Source organism: Rhynchophorus ferrugineus, unplaced genomic scaffold (genome assembly GCF_030347505.1).
Source record: "Rhynchophorus ferrugineus isolate W39M unplaced genomic scaffold, kcgeb_rfMv2 rfM8, whole genome shotgun sequence".
Classification (NCBI taxonomy): domain Eukaryota; kingdom Metazoa; phylum Arthropoda; class Insecta; order Coleoptera; family Curculionidae; genus Rhynchophorus; species Rhynchophorus ferrugineus.
In genome coordinates, this window is record NW_027472587.1 from 34108084 (window position 1) to 34132408 (window position 24325).

Here is a 24325-nt window from a genome sequence, read left to right on the forward strand (position 1 = left end):
TTTCAGTTGACTACGAGAAAAGACAAAAGGTGTATCATTGCTTGTAATATTATGTATTATTTCTTAATATCGTATATTTACTAACACTGACTAGAAATAATTTGAATAGTTTGCCCAGTAATTAAAACTTGCATGTTAGAGGTTTTTCAGTGCTACTGTGATTCGTAGATGCTGCTGCTAGCAACGCCAGTACTCGTTCGTCCTTTGAACAATTCTATTTCGTGATTTGGTTTATTTGGTTTGATGTTTTTTGATTGTCATCCCTTTTTTGTAAAATAACAAACAAGTAATCAGCCATTAAAATGGAGTAAATTTGAGCAATTTGGCGCAGCTATGGGAAAAGTCGACGTAATAATATGGAGGACATCAATGGCTAGTGTTCAGTCATACAGCAATAAATATATAAAGTAGTAAGATCAAGTGTTGAGGGTGTTAATGATGTTTGTACAGGAATATTTTCTAGCATTCATTACAACAGGACTAATGACATAGTGCAGAAGGATTTGGATAGTTCACGAAAGAGATGAGCGCTTTAACTACAAAGCGGGGAATTTGTGAATAGAAACATTTTGATTTTAAGTTATGAAACATTGATTAGTTGTCCAATATTATCGGAGCTGAACCCTTTTAATGTTTTTTAAATATGTGGTATATCGCTTAATACGGAATGAGAATAATAATGACGATTATTATTATTTTCTATGTTACAATCAGTCGAAACAGCACTTTATATGTTGAGGCAGTCTGGCCACTTGTTAGAAGCTTAAAATAAAATAATTTCCACTGCCACTGCAATGCGTAGACAGAGTCAGTAATGCTAGTCTTCCAACTACATCTCTTAATATATTCCCTCGACTGTCCCAGATGCAAATCCAAAATCCCTACCGTCCAAATAGCTACAGCAACAGTGCAAGAGAATACATAAAAGGAGCCAAACAAGATCAAGAGTTCCATCTGTTGATGATGTTGCTCAGAAACCTCACTCAGTACACACCACAGCTCAATGTGTTATGTAATTTTATATAATGTTAGACATCTATGAGAGAAAATACCTTCATCTGAACCTTAATTTAACAGGTCAATTGAAAATTTCCCGGCTTATTATAGTAAAACACATTTTTTTGGCAAAGTTAGTCCTTTTCATTCAACATAATTCCCTTCAAGGGTGATACACTGATTGTAGCGACTCTCCAACTTTTCGATATCATTTTTGTAGTACGATTTTTCCTCTGCTTCAAAATAGGCCCCAGTTTCGGCGATCACCTCTTCATTCGACGAAAATTTCTTCTCAGCGAGCATTTCTTGAGATCTGGGAACAGGAAATAGTCGGTGGGGGCCAGATCTGGAGAATACGGTAGATGAGGAAGTAATTCGAAGCCCAATTTATGGATTTTTGCCATCTTTTTCACTGACTTGTAACACGGTGCATTGTCTTGGTGAAGTAGCACTTTCTTTTTGTTCAAATGAGGCCTTTTTTCGGCTATTTCGTCCTTCAAACGATCCAATAACGCTATGTCATAGTCGCTGTTGATGGTCCTTCCTTTTTCAAGGAAGTCAATTAAACTTATTCCATGCGCATCCCATAATATAAACGCCATAACCTTGCCAGCCAACTTTTGCGTATTCCCACGCTTTAGAGCGGATTCATCGTGTACAGTCCACTCGGATGACTGTTGAATGGACTTCGAAGTAAAATGATGGGGCCATGTTTCTTCCATTGTCACATATGGACGCAAAAACCTGGGTTTATTACGCTTGATCATCTTTAACTCCAAAGCGGGGAATTTGTGAAAAGAAACATCTTGATTTCAAGTTATCAAACATTGGTTATGAATCATCAACTCGTCGTTGTCTTTGGTCAAAAGTGAGCTCGCGCGGCACCACTTGGCACAGAGCTTTCTCATACCCAAATATTCGTAAATGATATGATGCACACGTTCAGTTGATATCTTTAGAGTGTCTGCTATTTCATTCAATTTCAATTTACGGTCATTCAAAATCATTTTGTGGATTGTTTAAATGTTTTCTTTTGGGCGTCCACTGCATTCACTGTCTTCGGTGCTCATTTCACCACGTCTAAACTTAGCATACCTATCCTTGATGGTTGATTTTCCTTCGACAGTGTCCCGGAACTCGGATATAGCCAAGTTTTTTCTTCAAAAGTATTTTTTTCATTCAAAAAGCAATATTTTATCAACACACGAAATTCCTTTTTATACATTTTATTCACAATAGCAAAAGTTGCTTCACTCAAAATGTTATATTTCACAAAGTAATGATCCGACAGCTGTCAAATTTATACACGCCACTTTTGAGGGTTAGGGCTAAAAATATATGGATTTAATTTTAGTAGTGCCATCTATGTGTCACATCAATAAACTCTGAACTTCCTTATGATACTTCTAATTATCTGGAATAAGTTAATGTCCTCCTTATAGGGAGTTAGAAGACCTTCTGGCTAAAGTATAATAATATATAATGATTATTATCATTTTATATGTTATAAGTTTGATTCAGCCTCAAGTATAATCGTTTGTATCCTATTTTATGCCACACGGGTGTGGCTGCCACAAGCGTTCGAAACCTGATTTTTATACGTTCTGTTTATGTTGTTCTTTATAGCTTGCGTTGAACAAATCGATTCCCGTGTTGTAAAAGAAAATATTTGTTCGTACGACACACAAACCCTTGTTTATTATAATGTATCGTATGTGTTTCAAACGAGGTTAAAGATCAAAAGGTTTCCTATATAAAAAAGTTGTCTCTAGAGCTTCAAATATATATGTTTTTTTGAACAAATTACAATATTCTGTTTATAGTTTTACGAAAACGTTGATGATACATAAATTAATGTGTCGTATAAAAAATTTTTTTGAGTAAATATAATTAAGATTGGTGTAGGTTGTTATAGAATATGATAGTTACGATTATTAGTCTAATATATGGTTAATTTTGAATCGATCTGTCTATGACGTCGACAATATCTGGAGAATATGGCGACTGAGGTTTTTTGGAGGATTTCTGAGTATTTTTAATCAAATTAGTTTTGAAGTATCTAAATGAGCATTGTGTTAAAAATTATGTTATGGTGTATTTGTCGTTTTTCAGTTTATTGGTATTTTATGCTGGTCTAAATGGTTAAATATTTCAGTGCCTTTGTTCTCTGTGTAACTAGGTTCTCAACCTATCAACCACTCGATAACAGAAATTGCGTGATCTAGGATTTTATGCTTATATGCAAGTTACTAACGAGTTTATACAGATGCTTCGAAAGTAATTCTTATAACATTGACATAACGTTGATATACGTATTTTATGAGATATACTCTTATCTTTATTGAGATTGATGTTAAAATAACTTTTTACTAGAACACGGGAAACGTGCGTTTTAATTTAATTATGTATTTCACTATATAGTTTTATTTAAAATACAGGGTATAGATATAACATTTCTTCTATTACCAGAGAATGGTATCATTGTTGAAAGCAATGGGCACTTTTTCTTCTCATGTAGATGATGTTATGCCTTATATTATTTCTGTACAACCATAAGAAACAAACATACAGCAGATCAAATACAACAATAATTTGCGAAAAAAATTGTGGTCAAATCTTGAAGAAACTTTACAAATGATCTCAAAAAGCCTGCATTGGGACCAAGTTATATATTACTATGAGAATGGAGTCTTTCCTCATGCCCCCTTGCAATTATTTTGATTTCTTGACTGACTGTAGGTATCCGAAGGTCTCGATGTAGGTAATCAGTCCTATAGTATTTGGGTGCACCCACAATACCTCTCACGACTTTGTTCTGAAAAATTTGTATTCTATTTATGTTACTCTTTGCTCCGTATGTGCATATATGTTTCAGTATTTGCTTATATAATTCCTATATTTCAATTTCAGTTCTTTTCTTTTCTTCTTGATATGTTCCTTCCAGCGAAGTTGTGCATCGAGATTCATTCCGAGATATTCAGCATTGTTGCTATATGGAATGCTAGTATTATTTAATGTTATTGGTGCTTGTACGGTCTGTTTATAGGTGAACTGCACATGTACCGATTTACTTTCATTAATTCTTATTTTCCAAGCTTGTGTCCAATTATTTATATTGTCACTTGCCTGCTGTAATTTTCGTGAGGTTTCTTCACAATCGTCTCCCACAGCTATAATTGCAGTATCATCAGCAACTGTAGCCATCGTATTAGTTCCCATTTCTGGTATATCACAACTGTAGAATAGATAAATCTCGGTATACTTCCCTGTAGTACAACTGCTTTAGCTTTTTTTATTGTAGAATGTTGATAGAATAAAACAAATCACACATATAAACTATTGTGGCTGTTAAGTCAAAATAACCTAAAAGTCAAAGTCGAGATGCGGCAACATTGCGACTTTGTGACGTCACAAAACTAGATGACGCGAGTTCACTATTTTATTGGATAGACTATGAACATCTAGTTTTAAGTAATTGTAAAAACAAATTGTTTTTAAGAATTGTCAGCAACGACTGGTACTAATATATTAATAAATAAACCACTTTAAAATATATCATTTAACACATAAAATTATTACAAAATAATTGTAATCCATTATTTTTTTACCGGATCATTTGTCTTTAAGGATTCCGGAAGTAAACCTAATTCCTCAACAAGACAATCTCTTCCGGAAACTCTGGCGGAATTAATGTTCCACGAATAATAACATAACGATCGCGAATTTTTCGGTAATTCGGACGGATCTCGCTCAATCATATTTAGCAATTTTCAAGTTCAGAACTCGTTCTGATTCCGAAACAATCTTGTCCGCCGCTCAGGAAAAAAGCGGGAACAAATCGATTTAACTGGTCCGGGCTCCGGGACGGGTTCAGTCGGCATTCGGCGGCCGTAATTGACAAAATACAAAAAGAGAGAAGGAAATAATGACGTTAAGAATTTATAGTTAATGGAATAGCCTTTAATCTAAGGCAAGTTATTGTCATGTTGTCGACGCGGTCTTAAGAATCTTAATGAAACTTTTTACTTAACACTGATATATAAGCAGAATGCTATTATATGCTATTATTATATTTAAGAAATAATCATGTTGAGTCTTAGGAACACTCCTAAATCTGCTCTATACTGCTAGTATCCCAACAAGAAAATAAACATTACTTGGAATTCTTTGATTTCAGGTCAAGTCGTCAAATTGACGACGACACAGTTATTGTGGCAAAATATGTATCTCGGTTTAAAAACCTAATTATATCACTTGACGGATGTTCGATTCCTCAAGCAGGATCAGCTAAATACCTTGGAATATATCTCGATGGTAGGTTAAATTGGAAACCTCATGTTAGAAAAAAAGTCAAACAACTGTACTGGTTAGTCGGAAGATACTCTCAACTTGCCCTAAAATCAAAGAGATTGGCTTATCGGTCAATCATAAAGCTAATCTGTTCCTATGGGATACAGATATGGGGTTACACTAAAACATCAAAGCAATTAGTAATCTACGGTAGCCAAAACAAAGTTTTACGATTAAATATCAGTGCTTATCGCTACGCTATCAAGGAAAAACTGCACGATGACCACGAAATCAAATAGATACACGAAGTGATCCAAGGTTTGAAACCAATCTTAAAACATGAAATACGATTGCGAGTCAGCAACGTGAAACAATTTAGCTTCTAGACAACAGAACATTAGTTTTTTTTTAGTTTGGAAAATACATAGTGATATATTAATCCCGTACTTGCCTTGCTTGTCAATTAATGCAAGTACAACAGAATATTTTAAGATTGTATTAAGCATGTCAAAGCAAACCTAGTATAAAAAATGTGTCTTTCAGTCAATCTGTGTTAATGACAATAAACTGCTTCCTTTACATTCTAATTTAGTCGATTTAGTTTGACAGACTCAAGTGTACAAGATATTCTTGTACTAAGGTATTCTGTATTAAGGTAGTATTCAAGGTACAGTGAGCACAATATAATCTGAGCATTGGCTCTGCATTTTTCTAGATTGTATATGATATTTCTATACAAGTTATGTCAATTTCATATGTTTCTTCTTAGGCAGTTATTATCGCATATTAAATTGCTGGAAGAACGTTCGAATTTGCCTTTAAAAAAATAAAAAGGCATAAGAAAACTAATAATTTCTTGTGAATGAGAATTAGTTTTCATGTAATTTTTGTTTTGATAGAAGTATTATTAGTTCAATGTGACATGATACAATGTGTCCCTTAAATAAAGTTAGCACCAATTAGTTAAGTAGTTTATCCGTAGACTATATGATGATTCATTGAACATTTATTTCTTCAATTATTGTATTTCTGTCACAAGGTTCTTTCATAGTTGACAGTTTTTAATTCATATCGTTAATATTATGTAACAGAATATGTTAGAAAACAACAAATTTCATTCAAGTGTTGTATGTTTTACTAATGAGAAAGAAAAATGGTTGCTATACAGACAAAATTTAAGATAACTTTTGCGTGTTTAAAAATTATGGAAAGCTATTTGAAGTTTTAGGGGCTAACAGTATCCTAGTTAAAAAATTGTTGCAGCCTTGTCGATAGGACAGCGAGACTTTGTGAAGAATATTCCAACTGCTGCTACACCAACAACAATATATTGGTTAAGTAGCAGATACCTCCAGTAGCAGAAGTCCCTAGTTTAAGAGGTGATGACAAGTGTTTACATTATAACATTTCCCATATATAAACACATGTTAACTACTTACATTAATACTAATTGCACGATCGATCTAACAGGTTGCCACTTCTTCCTCGCAAAAAATATTTTAGATTTATTTACCTCATGCCACTCGCTCAGTTCTACACGGTCGTGGCTTCGTACTATTGCCGCTCCGGTGCCTAAATCGTAGGCGAACTCCACGAAGCCATCGTTGAGGTAAAGACCCATAAAATCGCCGGTACCATCCATTCGGTGTCCGTTATAAATTATGAGGCCGTCTGGGGTTGTCGGTTTGAAGGTTATCGCAAGATCCAGCCATGTCAAGGCGGATTCAGCCAGTCCTCTGTAACGAAGATGACTTGAGCCGTTGAACGAAGGCACCTGAAACAAAAAATATCGAAGGAATTTACAATTATGGTCAATTTAGATTACTAAAATGTTAAAGTTAAAATGAACTAAAACTCAAAGTTGATGCGGCAACATTGCGCCGCGTTGGCATCATAAATTTAATGATGACGTGAGTGCACTGTTTTATTGAATGGACTAAGGGTGATACTCCGTTGAATGGGTCATCTAGTCTATTATATATTTCAAAATATTGTGTAATTCTACACTAGGACAATAAACAAAAAAAATTATCTACACGGAAAAATGTTACGCCTATTACAATGCTGATATGAAATTGTTAATTAATTAGGTGGATAATGCTTCCAGTGGAGTACAGCTACATAAAAATACCCCTAGATCTCTACCTCATAGATGTAGGTGTAGAAAAGTATTCATTGTAAATATAATAAAATAACTCTAACCTACAAACTATTATAACTGTATAATTAACTGTAGTTTAAGTCCTTCGACAATATATGCATTAGACGTACTATAATATTAAAATAAATCATATTTGATAACAATATTTTTGTTTCATTATTCTATTTAGATTAGTATTTTGTTAAAATTAAAATTAATTAAAACTCAAAGATGATGCGGCAACATTGCGATGTCTTGGCATCATATATTTAATGATGACGTGGTGCACTGTTTTATCGAACGGACTAAGGACGCTACTTCCTTGAAGGGGTCATCTAGTCTATTATATATTTCAAAATATTGTGTAATTCTACACTAGGGCAATAAATATAATTTTTTATCGGCACGAAAAAATTTTAGGCTTATTACAATGCTGCCAATTAAATAAACAAATGACTGCGGTTCCCACTAATCTTATTACAGCGCGGTATCCTTTGTGTATATTTTTCCTCATTTCATGGTTATTTTTAAAACGACTTTACCCGAATCAACTAAAGTGTTGTAATATTTTTCCGTGCGAAAATTCAGATTATTCTTCCATTTGTTTTCCGGTCGTTGTTAAATTGTCAAGAAACTTTCCCCGGAACGATTCTACGTTTGAAATATAAAATACCATCAAACAGGGATTTTATTCCGGCCTCCTCTTAATCTCACCCTAATGTATTTGAGGTAAATTAGATAATAAACGTGATAAATTTATACGTTTCAAATATTTAATTGAAAGGAAGGGAATTCATTAGTAATATTCCGTTTCCTTCGACTCCTAATGAACTTTCCCTGGGAAAGTCTTCCTTGTATAAAATTTTCATTTATTTCATAAATTAAAGGAAAGGGAGACACATTCTTCTTGAAAACTGAGAAAACTGCCACTAAATAAGAGGATTTTTTTATGTATATTATATGCAGACTTCGAATTAATTTTAAATTACCAAAGACCTTCGAATATAATGATTTGCAAGACTTATTGGAGGAAAACTCAGTTCAAACTGTCAAAGAACTGTCAGACTGCTCAGCTGTTGCGGAATAAATATTTTCAGGCTTTTACAAGTATTGGCAAATTCAAAAAACGGAAATGGCTACCATATAAATTGACTAAAAAGAAAACAGAGACATTCTTCTTGAAAACCGAGAAATCTACCACTAAATAAGAAGTTTACTTTTATGTATATTATACGCAGACTTCCAATTAATTTTCAATTACCAAATATTTTGGAATACAATGACTTGCAAGACATATTGAACAAATAGAATGATATTATGCATTTTCAATCATCAGAATACATGCAAGCACCTATTTTTTTAAATTAATTTCATAGAATGTCAACTATCTACCCGTGGGCAATAAGTTTCATTATATGATTTCAGTTCTATAATATAACTATCCTAATATGTAGTAGATGACTTCGGTAAGTGATCTACTGTACAACTTATAATCTAAATCTTATTCTAGATACTCTACTAACTTATTTTAAAGTCTATTCTAACTTATTCTAAAAGCTATTCTAGCTTGTTCTAGAGATTATTAAATCTCACTCTATGTGTCTATTAATCACTTCGTATGGTAGTTCGCGTTTGAGTCTACGCACTTCACTATCATTGCGCACATTTAACTGTTTCGCAGCGCATTTAGATGCACTAATAGTCCGAATCACATTCGTTATGGGATCTATGGGGATATCGCGCTGAATCAGTTTATTGGACACGTAATATGGGGCATCGACGATGACTCGCAACACTTTATTCTGGAACCTCTGGTGGAAATCTATATTAGATTTGCTCGTAGTACCCCACAGTTCAATACCATAGGTCCAAATGGGTCTAAGTTTTGACTTATATGCAAAACCTTGTTATCTAATGATAATTTAGGTTTACGCCCTATCAGCCAGTACATTTGGTTTAGATTAAGCCCAAGCGGTATGCGTTTTGTAACTATATGTTTTTTTCATGTCAAACGTCGATCGAAATGCATTCCCAGATATTTAATGTTGTCTACTTACGGAAGTTCATGATTATTCAATTTTACTCATGGATATCTTCTTCTACAAAGGGTGAAAGGGAATTTTGTCTCATTTGATACGCCACGTTTTCAACCACAATTCGACTTTGTTAAGTTGAAGTTGGAGGTTTTTTGTGATATTGGATCCTCGTGTGATAAACTGTGTGACTCGCTGTATCGTCAGCAGATGTTGCAATAGTAGTGTTTCTTGAGGTCGATAGGTCAGCTCTATACAACAGACATAAAGAATGGGTCAAGAACATTGCCCTACGGAACACCAAAATATATAGGGTGTAGGTCAGTGTATTCGTCACCCTGTTTGACAATAAAATGTCTGTCTGTGAGCAAGCACCTAATAATTTAAAAAATACACGTTGACGAAAAGACGCATGGTAATATAGATACATACAAAACAAAAGCAACCGTGCAAAGCCTCAACTAATTTTCCCGTAAATTATAGCCGTAATTTTATTTATCGATTAAAGTTCGAAAATATAAGTTCGAAAGCCGGGCTAAAATTTAGCGTGAACCGCTTTATACTGAGCACTAGACGCGAAAATCGTAAACAATGGGATATTGGATTATATTTCAGTGCCACTTAGTGAACTACTAAAAGTTTAAATTTCTCCCGCTAGCAACATACGTTTCTAAAATTTACTACGGATTATAATTAATATTTCGAAGAGAGAATATAAAACGGATCAACAATTTCTTCACATCAGCCGGTAACAATAGGGCATTATATAATAATCTAATTAGTAATGAATGGCAGATTGTGTAGCTAATTGGTATAAATAATGTGTGTAATTGGGGTTCAATATACCTGTTGATCTAGAGGGTAAATTACAATGTTAGAAATTAAATGATCTCTCTATTATTGACACACAGAAATATATAATAAGTATATAATAAGTATAATAAGTATATAATAAGTATAATAAGTATATAATAAGTATAATAAGTATATAATAAGTATAATAAGTATATAATAAGTATAATAAGTATATATTGTTTAACATGCAAAAAATTTATTATTAACGACCCTTGATTGGTCCTATCAGTTTGGCCGATGATTACAAAGGGACGCGTTTGGTATATCGAGGAAACATTCCTCAGTACCATCTCGCACAGTTCACATTTCTATTCTAATAAACATATAACAGGTCAACTGAAAAGTCCCCGGCCTACCATAATAAAACACATTTTTTTGGCAAAATTATTTTCTTTTATTCAACACAATTCCCTTCATACACTGATTATAGCGACCCTCCAACTTTTTGATACCATTTTTGTAGTACGATTTGTCCTTTGCTTCAATATAGGCATCAGTTTCGGCGATCACCTCTTCATTAGACGAAAATGTCTTCCTAGCTAGCATTCTTTTAAGATCTGAGAACAGGAAATAGTCGCTGGGGATCAGATCTGGAGAATGCGGTGGATGGATGGCTTTTTGCCATCGTTTCAATGTTTTTCTTCAAATGCGACCGTTTTTCGGCGCTTTCATCCTTCAAGTGATCCAATAATGCTAGATAATTTAATTCTAGTAGCGCCATCTATATGTCAGGCCGGGGACTTTTCAATTGACCTGTTATCTCCTAATATTTACGTGTTTATTGTATCGTCCTTATTGCCTTAATATATTGTTCATATTTGTTTTGTTATAGTTATTTAAAGAAGAGGTAATATACGTGTTAAACCCGCTCGAGTATTTTGTTTTATTCTTTATTTTTAACAATATATTTGTATAGAAAACATCGGCCAAAAGTCCCGCTACTATTTGGTTTGCCTGTAACTTTGCTCATAGATAAGATAAGTAAGTTTGGTTTTCACAAGAAGTTTATATTGTCTTTACATCTTTTTTCGTTATGTTTGAAAAATCATATCAGCTATTATATAACCGCTGTTCCCTATGCAACTTTCGGCTCATTTTGAGGCATTTTTCATGTCATCTTGCAACATCTGAAGCTGAATTTCTTCAATTTCGTGACGAATATTGTCTTTAAGATGTTGAATCGTTTGGGCCCAATTTATATAAACTTTTGATTTTAAAAATCCCCATAAATAATCTGGTGTTGTTAAATCCGGAGATCTGGCTGACCATGCTAAATTAGCATTTCGCGCAATAAGTCCTACTGAAATTACATATCCTCTACTCCTTGCTCTTCCATTTCAGGCACAAGAAAATTTCGAATCATGTCTTGGTGCTATTCGGCTATAAATGTGACTGCAACACTTGGGTCATTTTCAAAGAAATAGGGACCAATGATGTTTCTAGTATGAATATCATACCATACAGTAGTTCTCAGTAGATGCAATGATGTTTCATGAATTAATTGAAGATTCTGTGTTCCCCAAAACCGACTGTTCTATTTATTGATGTGGCCACTGAGAAGAAAATGAGCTTCATCGCTCACTATCCCTTTAGACGAAAAATCTTCAATTTCAACAGACATTTCTCGGTAGCAATTTTTGGATTAATTGAATTTTGTACGGGAATAGTTTCAAATCAGTTTTCAAAATTCGCCTTAAACTGCGTGCAGAAATGTGTAACTGGGAACCACCATCAAATATAATTTATTTTAATATTATAGTATATCTAAAAACTACATTTAATTTTACAGCCACAACAGTTTATAGGTTGGAGTTATAGCCTCTTATCACTATTGGTTTCAAAAATTTTGCATATGTCTGACAATTGGACGAATCTAACAGGCTAATTCCTTGAACTTTGTCAGTAAGTCTGGAGACAATATGATGCTATATATATATATATATATATATATATATATATATATATATATATATATATATAACAAGTTAGTTTTACCTAATTTCCAAAATTAAAATGTATTTCAAGAATGTACAGACCGATGGCAATACCTATATAAAAAATTCTGATTAAAAGAAGAGTACCATTATGTCACATAAACTTTTAAATGAACAAAGTTAATTGGGTTTTAGAGGAGAGCGGAGATCTTAACTCGATCCTCTTTACGTGGAATTTAATAGACAAGGGCTATCCCACGAACTTTGGCTTCGTTCTCCTTTAATTGTATTGCTAGTTATAACTTTCTAATTTGCAGTTTTGATATCGACGTCTTGCTCACGAGAAACTATTGAACACAAATGTTTACATTAGAATAAAGTATTTTTATCCACTCTATTATCTACTATATTTTAGTACCTTAGTAAAAGTTAAGCTTCAAAAAATATATTCTTTTATTAATCTCTTAGGTTTTCAAGAAAGACAGGCATTTTATTGTCACACAGGTGAGGTGAACACATTGACCTACATCCAATATATTGGGGTGTTCCGCAGGGCGTTCTTTACCCATTGCTGTATCTGTTATATACAGACTACCTACCGACCTCAAGAAACACTACTGTTTCAACATATGCTGACGATATAGTGGTTTTATCATCACACGAGGATTCAATATCAGTAACAAGAAATTTCCAACTTCATCTTAACAAAGTCGAATTGTGGTTGAAAATATCGCATAATGTGACTTTCACTCTTTTTAGAAGAACTTGTCCCTCAATAATATTGAATAATCATGAACTTCCACAAGTAGACAACGTTAAATATATCTGGGAGTGCAGTTTGATCGACATTTGACATGGAAAAAACATATAGTGACAAAAAGTAAACAGCTTGGGCTAAACCAAATATATTGGCTGATAGGGCGTAAATCCAAATTATCATTAAATAACAAGATTTTGCTATATAGGTCAATACTTAGGCCCATTTGGACCTATGGTATTTAACAGTGGGGTACAACTATCAAATCTAACATAGCTATCCTTCAGAGGTTCCAGAATAAAGTGTTGCCAGTCATCGTAGAGCCCTTAGAACCCATAACGAGTGTGATTCGGAGTGTTAGTGCGAAGTACTCTACAAATAGTGCATCCCAATGCACTCGCCAAACATTTAAATGTGCGGTATGACAGTGTAGTTTATAGGCTCAAATGCAAACTACCATACAAACTGATTACTAGGCACATATAGTACATACTATAGTATTATAGTACTATAGTACTTACTGAAGCGATTTTTTACATGCCATATATTTATAGTTATATTATATTATATAACTGAAGTCATATAATAATACTTATTGCACACGGGTAGATTTTCGAAGTTCTAAGAGATTAATAAGAATAATTGTTTAATATTCTAATTAAATCTAGTGTTGTATTTTAATAGATTTTAAATTTTTACCTATATTTTATATTTTTCGATATTATAATATTAATCTATATTTCCCTAAAATGTATTGTTCACATATATTATAGTATAGTTTTATATGTTTTTTATTTGTATTTTATGCTTGTATTTTAATTTCAGTTGTTTTTATTTCCTTTTCGAATTTTAGCTTTAGTGTCAGTCAGCTACTTTCGTTTAATTGTTTTCATAATTTACAGTGCATTTATACCTAAGTAATTTACTACATTATCTAAAGTATTCCGAAAATAAAAATGATACAGCCAATTGGTATTATCTAAAATGAAATCGATCTATGACACAATTTATAATATTAAGTTAACGTATTTTTCACATTGTTATCAACAAACGGGTGATAATTGTAAAAATGTTGGCCAGAATATAAACCGAAAATATATTCAAATGGTAAATGTGAATACTCAAATGTATCGCAAAGTCAATTAACATTTCAATAGTGTCAAGTCAAATTTTATTTTAGAACTATGCTTATTAAAGTAGCATAAATTTTTAAGGGGATAATATATATAAAGAAATGTATTTTGGCTAAGAATACAAATCAGTTTGTTGTGACATGAGGCTATTTAATCCAGACAGTTTGGATCTTTGTTTTGGATCTATTACAAATCGTCAAAAATATGCCTTAAGCATTATGTGAAAAAAGAAATTAGTTATGGCTAACTCTGTAGACCAAGATGAGATAAAATTTACAGAATTTATTTCTAAATTCTAACTTGCCAATAATGTTACATATATATTTTTTAAGTATATATTTTGTTGAATAATATGTAATGATTTTCAGGATAAATGTTACAAATTATTATATTAAGAAAATAAATGAAAAGTATATGACATATTTTTGGATTCAATGAGTTATTAGAATTATAACAGGGCAGTATGAGGAATTTATTTTTAATATATTAAAACTAAAGACTGAACTGCAATAAATCTATTAAATTTATATATATATATATATATATATATATATATATATATATATATATTCACGTGCCGTATTTATATGGTAAATGGTAAATTTTATCAAAGAACCAATCAAATATCTTCACCGCAATATTTTCTTTACAAGTGCCTGTAATAAAGATTTAAACTGACCAATCACATTGTTTGAATTGGCATTTCAGATCCATACCGACCATCTAGATATTAGACTTAGAGAAACTTTTCTCCAGAGGCCCCCTTTTCAGTTTTCTCTCAATTACTCTATGAATATAACTTACTAAAAGTAATAATGATAAACAATCAATATAATATAATCCTGTTCTGATAAAATTACATATAAGTTCATATAATTTAATTAAATATCGACTATAGTAGCAATGTCGAGTAAGTGAGATGGCATAAAGTTATGAATGAACATATTCAATTGAATTTTCCAGAAGCAGTAAGATCTTAACTCGACCCTTGTTACTGTAGAGTTTAATAGGAAAGGACCATTCTGAGAAACTTGGAAACCCGTTTGTTTTAATTACTGTCGTAGTTATAACTTCTGAATTTACAATTTGAGGGAGCAACTTACTGGGGTTATTGTCGTTGCCGAACATAACTAGTAATAATTTTATGCATCCGCTAAATTATTATCAGATAATTGTGAGTAAAAATTCCTAAGATAACTTAATATTTCATTACCTGTAGTGTTTTTAGAAGATTTTAATTCAAATTATTTAATGCTGTTATTTTTGTTGAAAATACGTTATATTTCCACAGCATGTAAGAATAAATTAGGTGCAAGGATACCCAAGCAGTTGATAAATTGATGAAAAATCAATTTTAATTAATCAAAAATAACTGGTAATAGAATCAGATCAAGAAATGTGATTATGATCATCATCCGACCAATTTTTGTTGTTATATAATAATTCTTTTTGGTGTTGATTATATTTTTGTGTCGTATTTGATATATTTTTTTACTTACTCAATAATGAAAATATGATTCAAAAACTTTTTTTCAGAAAATTATTTTTCAGATTCCCTAGGTTTTAGTTCATGTAGAACTCAGTCGTTCTGCTATTGAACCTAATTACATTCAAGCAAAACGGAAGCAAATTATTGTGCTTGGACTCTAACATTCCATTTATTTCACATCAAAGTCCGAATCAAAGTGAAGCATACAATTACTTTATGTAGCAGTATTGTTCAATATGTAATAATGAACTAAAATTCTAGAACATATTAGCAGAAGTTGTTATCTTCCGCTTCATGATTTATTCTTTCATGTTTAAACCGATCAAACAATAGAAATAGTTGGAAAATGAACAACTTATGCGTAAATACAATACTCGTACACCATGAAAATGCTGTGATTGTTGTGAATGTGAGTTAGTTTTTGTAATATAGATATTATGTTTTTTTCATATTAATAAGTTTTGATTTTCATCGACTCTGAATTGGCCTCAAATAATTTCAAGCCAGCTTCTCATTGGTGTGGTAAACATTTTGAGTTAAATATATAATTTCTGCTACTCTTCTTCTTCACTAAGAAACGTAAGTGCTTAATGTATTCTTACGAAAATTGTTAAAAAGAAAGGTCATTACTGTCAGTAAAATAAAAATAAGTACAGAAGTTGCAATTGTGGATTTTGGAGTCAACAAAAAGAAAAAAGTCGTTAAATACTTCCAATTCAAAGATCTTTTTTGTGAATTTTTAAATGGAAGTATTTATCAATATGGTCCTATCGGTTAAATTAGTTGATCCTCAGGAATCATACAGCAGTACTCTTCAGAATCAGAATATTCTCAAAAAATTAGTGATGCATAAACTAGATCTTCTCTAAAACGAAATCAACCAGTTCCACAATTCATTAAAATATGAAATCCATTAACAAAATTTATTCTCGCATAGATTATTGCACTTACTATCTCATGGCTCATGGTTTTTATATATAACTATATAGACTCTCTACAAATGATATTATTAATATTATGTTGAAACTGAATATAACAACGTTCGAAATTATAGCGTCTCTTATCAGGGTGGGTTCAATTTTCTTTCGCTGCAATTGATTGAACATAATATCTACGACTGGCATAATAAGAGGAATAGTGGTAGCTGCATTATAGACTAAGTCAGATAATTTATTTTTTATTTTCTCCATACAGTTAATGAAACACATAAATTTAATGGTCTATATATTAAAATTCAAAGGGGTGAAACTTGAAGTAATTTATTTTAATGGTCATTAATATCTTCTATATTTTCGTGTTCATGTACTAAGTATCTATATAGATATCTAAAACACAACGTTAAAAGTGAGAAATTAGAAACTAATTGTGCTAAAGAATAGTTACTATATAAAAGTGATTAAGATATTTTGCAATAATATAAGGTTGAATGTGTTGCATCTAGGGAATTAGTTTCACCAGGAAATTTGCCGCAATACTCGCTAAAGTATTATCAAAAGAGAAGTGATGTAATTCTACATGAAAGTATAGTTTTACTGTAGCTGTCGTACCCATCAAACTTAGCCAGTTTTTATTAAGTAAACAGGGGATATGCAAAATAATATAAACAACAAGTAATTTAGTATAACCTGTTGCTTATTGGTAACACTGTTAATGTTCGTGTAAATAAATATTACTCAATTTAGCTTAGTTGCTTAGTATTTTACGAGCGACAGTATTCACCGTAATTCATCATACGATGTCCTTCGTATGGTAAAATATCATCGGCGAACAGGAATAGTAAACCCAAAGTTAAATGACAAAGACTGACGATATTAAAAGACTGTTAAAATATTAAATAAATAGCCCTGTTTCAACAAAAGATCTCTCCACAAAATTAAAATTTATGGGAGGGTTACGAACGAAGTGGTGCAATGATAATACAGTCTATATATCTGATGATTTGAAGAATGTGGTATGGTTCGACTAATCATCGTTAATGGTATTTCCTACAAAGGGCTGGGTATATGTATGCTAACCTCAAAATAAGTCTACAATCCGGATTGTTTCCGACAGTCAAGCATGGGGAACTTCCGTTATGATTTGAACGGCAATACCATGACATTTACTTGGAGGAGTAAATTAATGACTATATCCATGGTGGTTCCAACATCACTAAAGCCATTGGCGGATATTTTAGTACAAGAGTATACAATAATATTCCGTTGGGAACTATTCAACGCCAGAGATTGCAGCTAATTTAAAAGCAAATGTTGTTTCGGTCACCAGTCAGGTGCTAATTATAAGATAATAACATATTATTGTAACAGGCCGATTGAAAAGTCCATGGCCTACCATAATAAAACACATTTTTTTGATAAAATTAGTTTTTTTTTATTTAACATTATTCCCTTCAACTCTTCGATACCATTTTTGTAGTACGATTTGTCATTTGCTTCAAAATAGGCCCCAGTTTCTGCGATCACCTTCATTCGACGAACATTTCTTCACAGCGAGCATTCTTTTGAGATCTGAGAACTGGAAATAGTCGCTGGGGGCCAGTTCTGGAGAATACTGTGGATGTATGGATGTTTCCGATCGTTTTAACTGACTTGTGGTACGGTGCATTGTCTTGGTGAAGCAGCACTTCCTTTTCCTTCAAATGCGGCCGTTCTTTTGGCAATTTCTTTCTTCGAACGGTTCAATAACGCTATGTAATAGTCGTTGTTGATGGTCCTTCATTTTTCAAGGTAGTCAATGATAATTGTTCCATACGCATCCCAAAATACAGACGCTATAAACTTGCCAGTCGACTGTTGCGTTTTCCCACACCTTTGAGCGGGTTCATCATGTGCAATCCACTCGGATGACTGTCGATTGTAGTTCGGAGTGAAATGATGGCGCCATGTTTCATCCATTGTCATATATCGACGCAAAACTCGGGTTTATTACGCTTGATCATCTTCAAATACTGCTCTGACTCATCAACTCGTCGTTGCTTTTGCGTCAAAAGTGAGCTCGCGCAGCACCCACTTTGCAGAGAGCTTTTTCACACCCAAATATTCGTGAATGATATGATGTACAGGTTTAGTTGATATCTTCAGAGTGTCTGCTATTTCATTCAATTTCAATTTATGGCCATTCAAAATCATTTTGTGTATTTTTAATGTTTCCGTCGGTAACAACCTCTTTTGGACGTGCACTGCGTCCACGGTTTTCGGGGCTCATTTCACCACGTCTAAACTTAATATACCAATCCTTGATGATTGATTTTCCTGGGGCAGCGTATGGAAACTAGACATCAGGAAAAATTTTTGCTTCAACTGTATTTTTTCCCTTCAAAAAGTAATATTTTATAAACACGCGAAATCCCTTTTTATCAATTTTTTCACAAAAACCAAAGTTGCTTTACTCAAAATGCTATAATTCACAAACTAATGATTCCACCGCTGTCAAATTTATATACGCATCTTTTGAGGGTTAGGTCTAACCAAAAAATCGTATGGATTTAATTCTAGTGGCGCCATGTATGTGTTAGACCGGGGACTTTCCAATTGACCTTATATAAATCTATACTCAAGCTGATTTGGTCAAATAGAATCCAACTATGGGGAACCTCTAGCAAGTCTAATATATCCATCATACAATAGTTCCAAAATAAAGTGTTACGTGCCATTGTCGATGCTCCGTACTATGTTTCAAATGAAGTGATACCACGCGATAATCCTCTAGAACCAATAACGAGTGTAATTCGACTTGTTTGTGTGAAGTACTTCGAAAGAGTATCAGTGCATCCTAATGTATTCGCTAATCAGCTAAATAGGCGAAGTGATAGTGAAGTGTGAAGATTAAAATATCTAACACCATTCGATCTGATTATTGGACATATAAAGACTTCAGAATAAGCTTTGAAATAAGATTATTTAATTAAAATAGTATTTTGTGCAATAGGTTACTTAATGAAGTGATTTTATACATGCTACCTATATATATATATATATATATATATATATATATATATATATATATATATATATATATATTGTGAACATAACAAATGCTTGTTATGTTAATAAGTGTTAAGTGTAATAAGTAAGTTAAGTGTAATAAAAAATTAATTTGTCTATCCCCTGCATAATTGCAACAATTACAAAGGTATCGAAACATTATCTGCGATATCCTACAAAATGGCAGAATTGTGTATACAGTGATGGTGCATAGTTTTAATAAACTACTTTTTAGATTTTTTTTACAAATTAAACATTTTTTCTATAAAAAAAAGGATTATTAACAGCTGCACTTATTAGTAGTACTATTTATTTTTTTATCAACAATTCTTTCTTTGGTATTGATAAATAAAAATGGTTAATGGTTTTTTGAATTAAATATTTTGTATTCCGAAAATTAAAATTATAAAATAATCATTTGCCTACCTGTAAATCGACGCGAATTTCGCAGAGATCGCCTGAAAACCCCAACGGACAAAGACACACTGCTGAGGTTTCGCTTGTCAAACATTTTCCCCCGTGTTGGCACGGCACTCGACTACATCTGTCCGCCGTGCATTCCTCTGAAACAATATTACAACGGTTAATTGAATATAAATAATATTCAGGTGTCCGATTTAGCTTCCACAAATCATAATAATTAAATAATAAACCAGGCGGATTTATTTCATGAAAAATAAATTCGTGTTTATTTAATTTATTATGATTAAATTATTAGGCTATATATTAATTTTAAATAATTTTAAAGAGATGGTACATGGTAACACCAGGTACCTTTGTAACTACTTCATGTTGAAGGCTCATATTTTTCAGTATGTGTAATTTTTTTTCGTTCGTCGAATATATCTAAATTTGTACCGAATAAATCACATTTTCCGAAAGTGCACCCGAGTAAATGTTAGAAAATCGGTGAAAACCTACTTAGAAACATTAAAATGGGAAGTGCTGAGTATTTTCCAGACCTAGCTCCTCCTTTCCAGACCTACTATTTGTTCCGAAATAATAGCAACGATCTGTCTGAACAACGTTTCATTTCTTGTACAAATGCCAAAAGTCACATGGCTAGCAAAAAAAAATGTCTCATCGGCTTGCTGTCGAATTTTCCAGATAATGGTGGTGCAAGAACCAATGCTAGACGATTCGTGTATCCGAGGGACGGCTTTCACTGACTAAATAAGATGCATCCATAGAGAGAAGCAGAATCAGTCAAGATTCAAGTCAGATTCAGAATCAAGAGTCTAGAGTCATAGTAAAATTTAAAACAGTCAACAATAAATCAAAGAAACGGGCGATTTTCGTCAGAGGCCAACTTGACAGCTGAATATCCGTTTCGAAAATGAAGAATACGCTCACATCAAATTTACTACAATCAGCAGTTGGATTCGAAGACGCAATCGGCTTTAAAATAAGAGAGATTCTCAACAAAATCCGGCATTCGATTTAGTAAGTACTATAATACATGAGACATTTCAATTACATTTCATGAGAATTATTATTCACCTTATGCATGTAATTTATTTTCAATTCAATCAATCAGATTGCTGAACGTTATTGCCATAAATTATTATGTCTTCCTGCCCATCACTGCATATTTCTTCTAATTGATTTAATACCCCAAGTATTGCCAAGAAGTACTACAATAGATATTCAGGTCGAGAAGGATATTCAAACGAGAAGTCTTTGGATGTTGTGGAAAGAAGCATTGTCGATAACACCTTCGGTTTGGATGAGCTCGGAAGAAATTGACCAATGGTGGAATCGTGAGTAAGTTTTTGATAGATTGGAAATTAACAGCTTAGTTATTCACTTGAGTAGTGATTCTGAAAGTGACAGTGATTTAATAAAACTTTATGAATATTGGTTTATGATGAAATGCTGACAATTACCAAAACAGGGTGATGAATCAGGAGACAACTAAGGATCAGTATATAATTAATATACGTAACTCTATGAAATTTGTTATAGAGTTTGAAAGCATATTATAGAGTGTATTATATGAATGAATTATTCTAGAGTGTTGTTGTTCAGAATATACATAAACATTTGGTTAAAATGTATGAGGAGAAGAATAATACTAACTTTTTTGTAGACATGGCAAATGCACTAAGGAGAATGTAGTGATTAAATCTAGTTTTATGAAGAAAAATGTATGTAGGTAGTAACAGAATAAACTAAGGAGAAACACACTAATATCAAAATGACTGTACAAGGAAATATTGCATCGAAGGAAACAAGAATTAAGCGTAAAATGTAAATTTGCTCCCTAATGAAAATAAAATACATTACTCAGATATACAGTTGTTAATTAGGTGAATCAGTCCTTCGGGGGATACCACTACATGAAAAAAAAAACGCGCCTAGAAGTCTATCTGTACCAGCGTGGAAAAAAGTTCAATGTAAATATAATGAAACAACTCTACCCTATCAACAATTGTAGCTGTATAATTAATTATAGCTTTCTTCGACATAATAATTGATTGTATAATTAATTATAGCTTTATAAGTTCTTCGATAATATATGCATTAGATGTACTATAATGTTAAAACAAATTATATTAGATAACATTTTTTAAAATTATTTTATTTGGGTTAGAATTTTGCTATATATCAAAGTAAAAATGTACTGAAACTCAGAGATGATGCGGCAACATTGCCTCATCCATTCAGATCACGTAGGTTCACTGCTGTTCTAAATAGACTGAACACTGTAGACATTTATTATTTTAATTAATGTTATGTATCAAGTACATTTCTGATCCTATATTGAATATACTGTAAAAATAAGTTTCAGTAATATATAATTTTTAAATTAGTCCTTAGTATTCGATCACCGAGCGATAGCTAATTTAATTAAAACTGACATATTTTATAATAACCATTCAACAGTTCAATTTTGTTTAAGTTTCATGTGTCTGATAATTAATAAAAAACGTATTAAAAGAATCAGAAATATATGGAGCCGCACTGAAATGCGAACAAAATATATCTCTATGTAAATTTATTCAAATATAATACATCTAAAAGTTACCAGGGTGCTGAACATTGCTGCGGAAAAGTGCCTATGCATTAAATAAGGAACGTTTCATATTTCTCTTTAGAGTTCGTGATGTTTTTGCCCAAGTGGTTTTGAACTGGCTCTCTATATTACAATTTTCCTCCCAGTAGAAGTTATGAAAAATTATTGGGATTGAGTTCAAATTTATCTGTTATCTTTTTATTGCTATTCGGTTTCTTTTCGAGATTATGAGACGTTCGGATTATGTATATTATGTCGATTGATGTACGTTCGATTGTATCATAAAAAAATTTGTAAACAAATCAAATATAATATTATTATATTATTATTATTATTATTATTATTATTATTATTATTATTATGTTACGTTCATAAATACGGAATAACAGAACAAATACATAGATTAGTCAACCAAATTAACAAAAACTTAAACGATAAAAAATATTGCTCCGCTGTATTTCTCGATATATCTCAGACCTTCGGCAAGGTGTAGCACACTGGACTGCATGTTAAATTGAAGAAGCTTTTGCCCCATACGCATTTTCAACTGCTGAAATCATACCTCACAGACAGATATTTTATTGTCAAACAGGGTGACGAATACACTGACCTACACCCAACATATTCGGGTTGTTCCGTAGGGTTGTGTTCTTGTCCCATAGTTATATCTATTTTATACAGCTGACCTACCGGACTCAAGAAACACTACTGTGGCAATATATGCCGATGATACAGCGGTTTTATCATCATACGAGGATCCAATTTCAGCCACAGGAAACCTCTAACTTCATCTTAACAAAGTCGAATTGTGGTTGAAAACGTGGAGTATCAAAGCAAATGATCCAAAATCTACCCATATGACATTCACCATTTGTAGAAAAACCTTCAGTAAAATTGAATAATCATAAACTTCCGCAGGCAGACAACGTTAATTATCTGACATTTTGATCGACGTTTGACATGGAAAAACATATAGTGACAAAACGTAAACAGCTTGGGCTTAAACTAAACCAAATGTAGGCTGATAGGGTGTAAATCTAAATTATAATTAGATAACAAGGTTTTGCTGTATAAGTCAATAGTTTTCCCCATTTGGACCTATGGTATTGACCTACGGTACTACTAACACAGCTAGGAAAATTTAAAATGGCTATCCTCTAGAGGTTCCAGAATAAAGTGTTGAGAGTCATCGTCGATGCCCCATATTACGTCTCCACAAAACTCTTAACAAATTCAGCGCTTAGTAATCTCTAGAATAAGTTAGAATAGTATCTAGAATAAGATTTAGATTATAAACTGTACAGGAGATCACTTACTGAAGCGATGTTCTACATGTCAGTATAGTTATATTATATAACGGAAATCATATAATACCCACGGGTAGATTGTTGAAGATGTAGGAGATTATTAAAAAAATATGTTATGTTAAAATAAGGATGTATTAAGGCAGCATTATGGTTTGGAAATTTGAAAAAATGTATTTTTTAATATTATCCAAGCTTCTTTTAGTTCAGAATATTCTTTTTCTTGTCTGAATAGCAGATATATGATGTTAAAGCCGCTACATTTTGTTTTGGCAGCAATTTGTTTAATGTATCTATCAAGCTCCGGTGCAAAACTTTAACGAAGGCTTGTGCTACGTCTAGTAAAACTATAGAAATATTCTCAATGATATCCATTATTCTTTGGACCCAGTCGA

General features: G+C 32.4%; 1 protein-coding gene across 1 annotated transcript in view; it reads right to left on the minus strand.

The window, feature by feature from the left end:
• Positions 1-24325, minus strand: part of LOC143201133 (pikachurin) — a 373950-nt gene that overhangs the window by 18937 nt on the left and 330688 nt on the right. Inside the window, exons 8-9 of the mRNA XM_076412007.1 lie at positions 20037-20173; positions 6800-7060 (exon numbers count right to left, since the gene is read on the minus strand). Coding sequence (XP_076268122.1) covers positions 6800-7060; positions 20037-20173 — 398 coding nt within the window. The remainder of the gene's footprint in view (positions 1-6799; positions 7061-20036; positions 20174-24325) is intronic.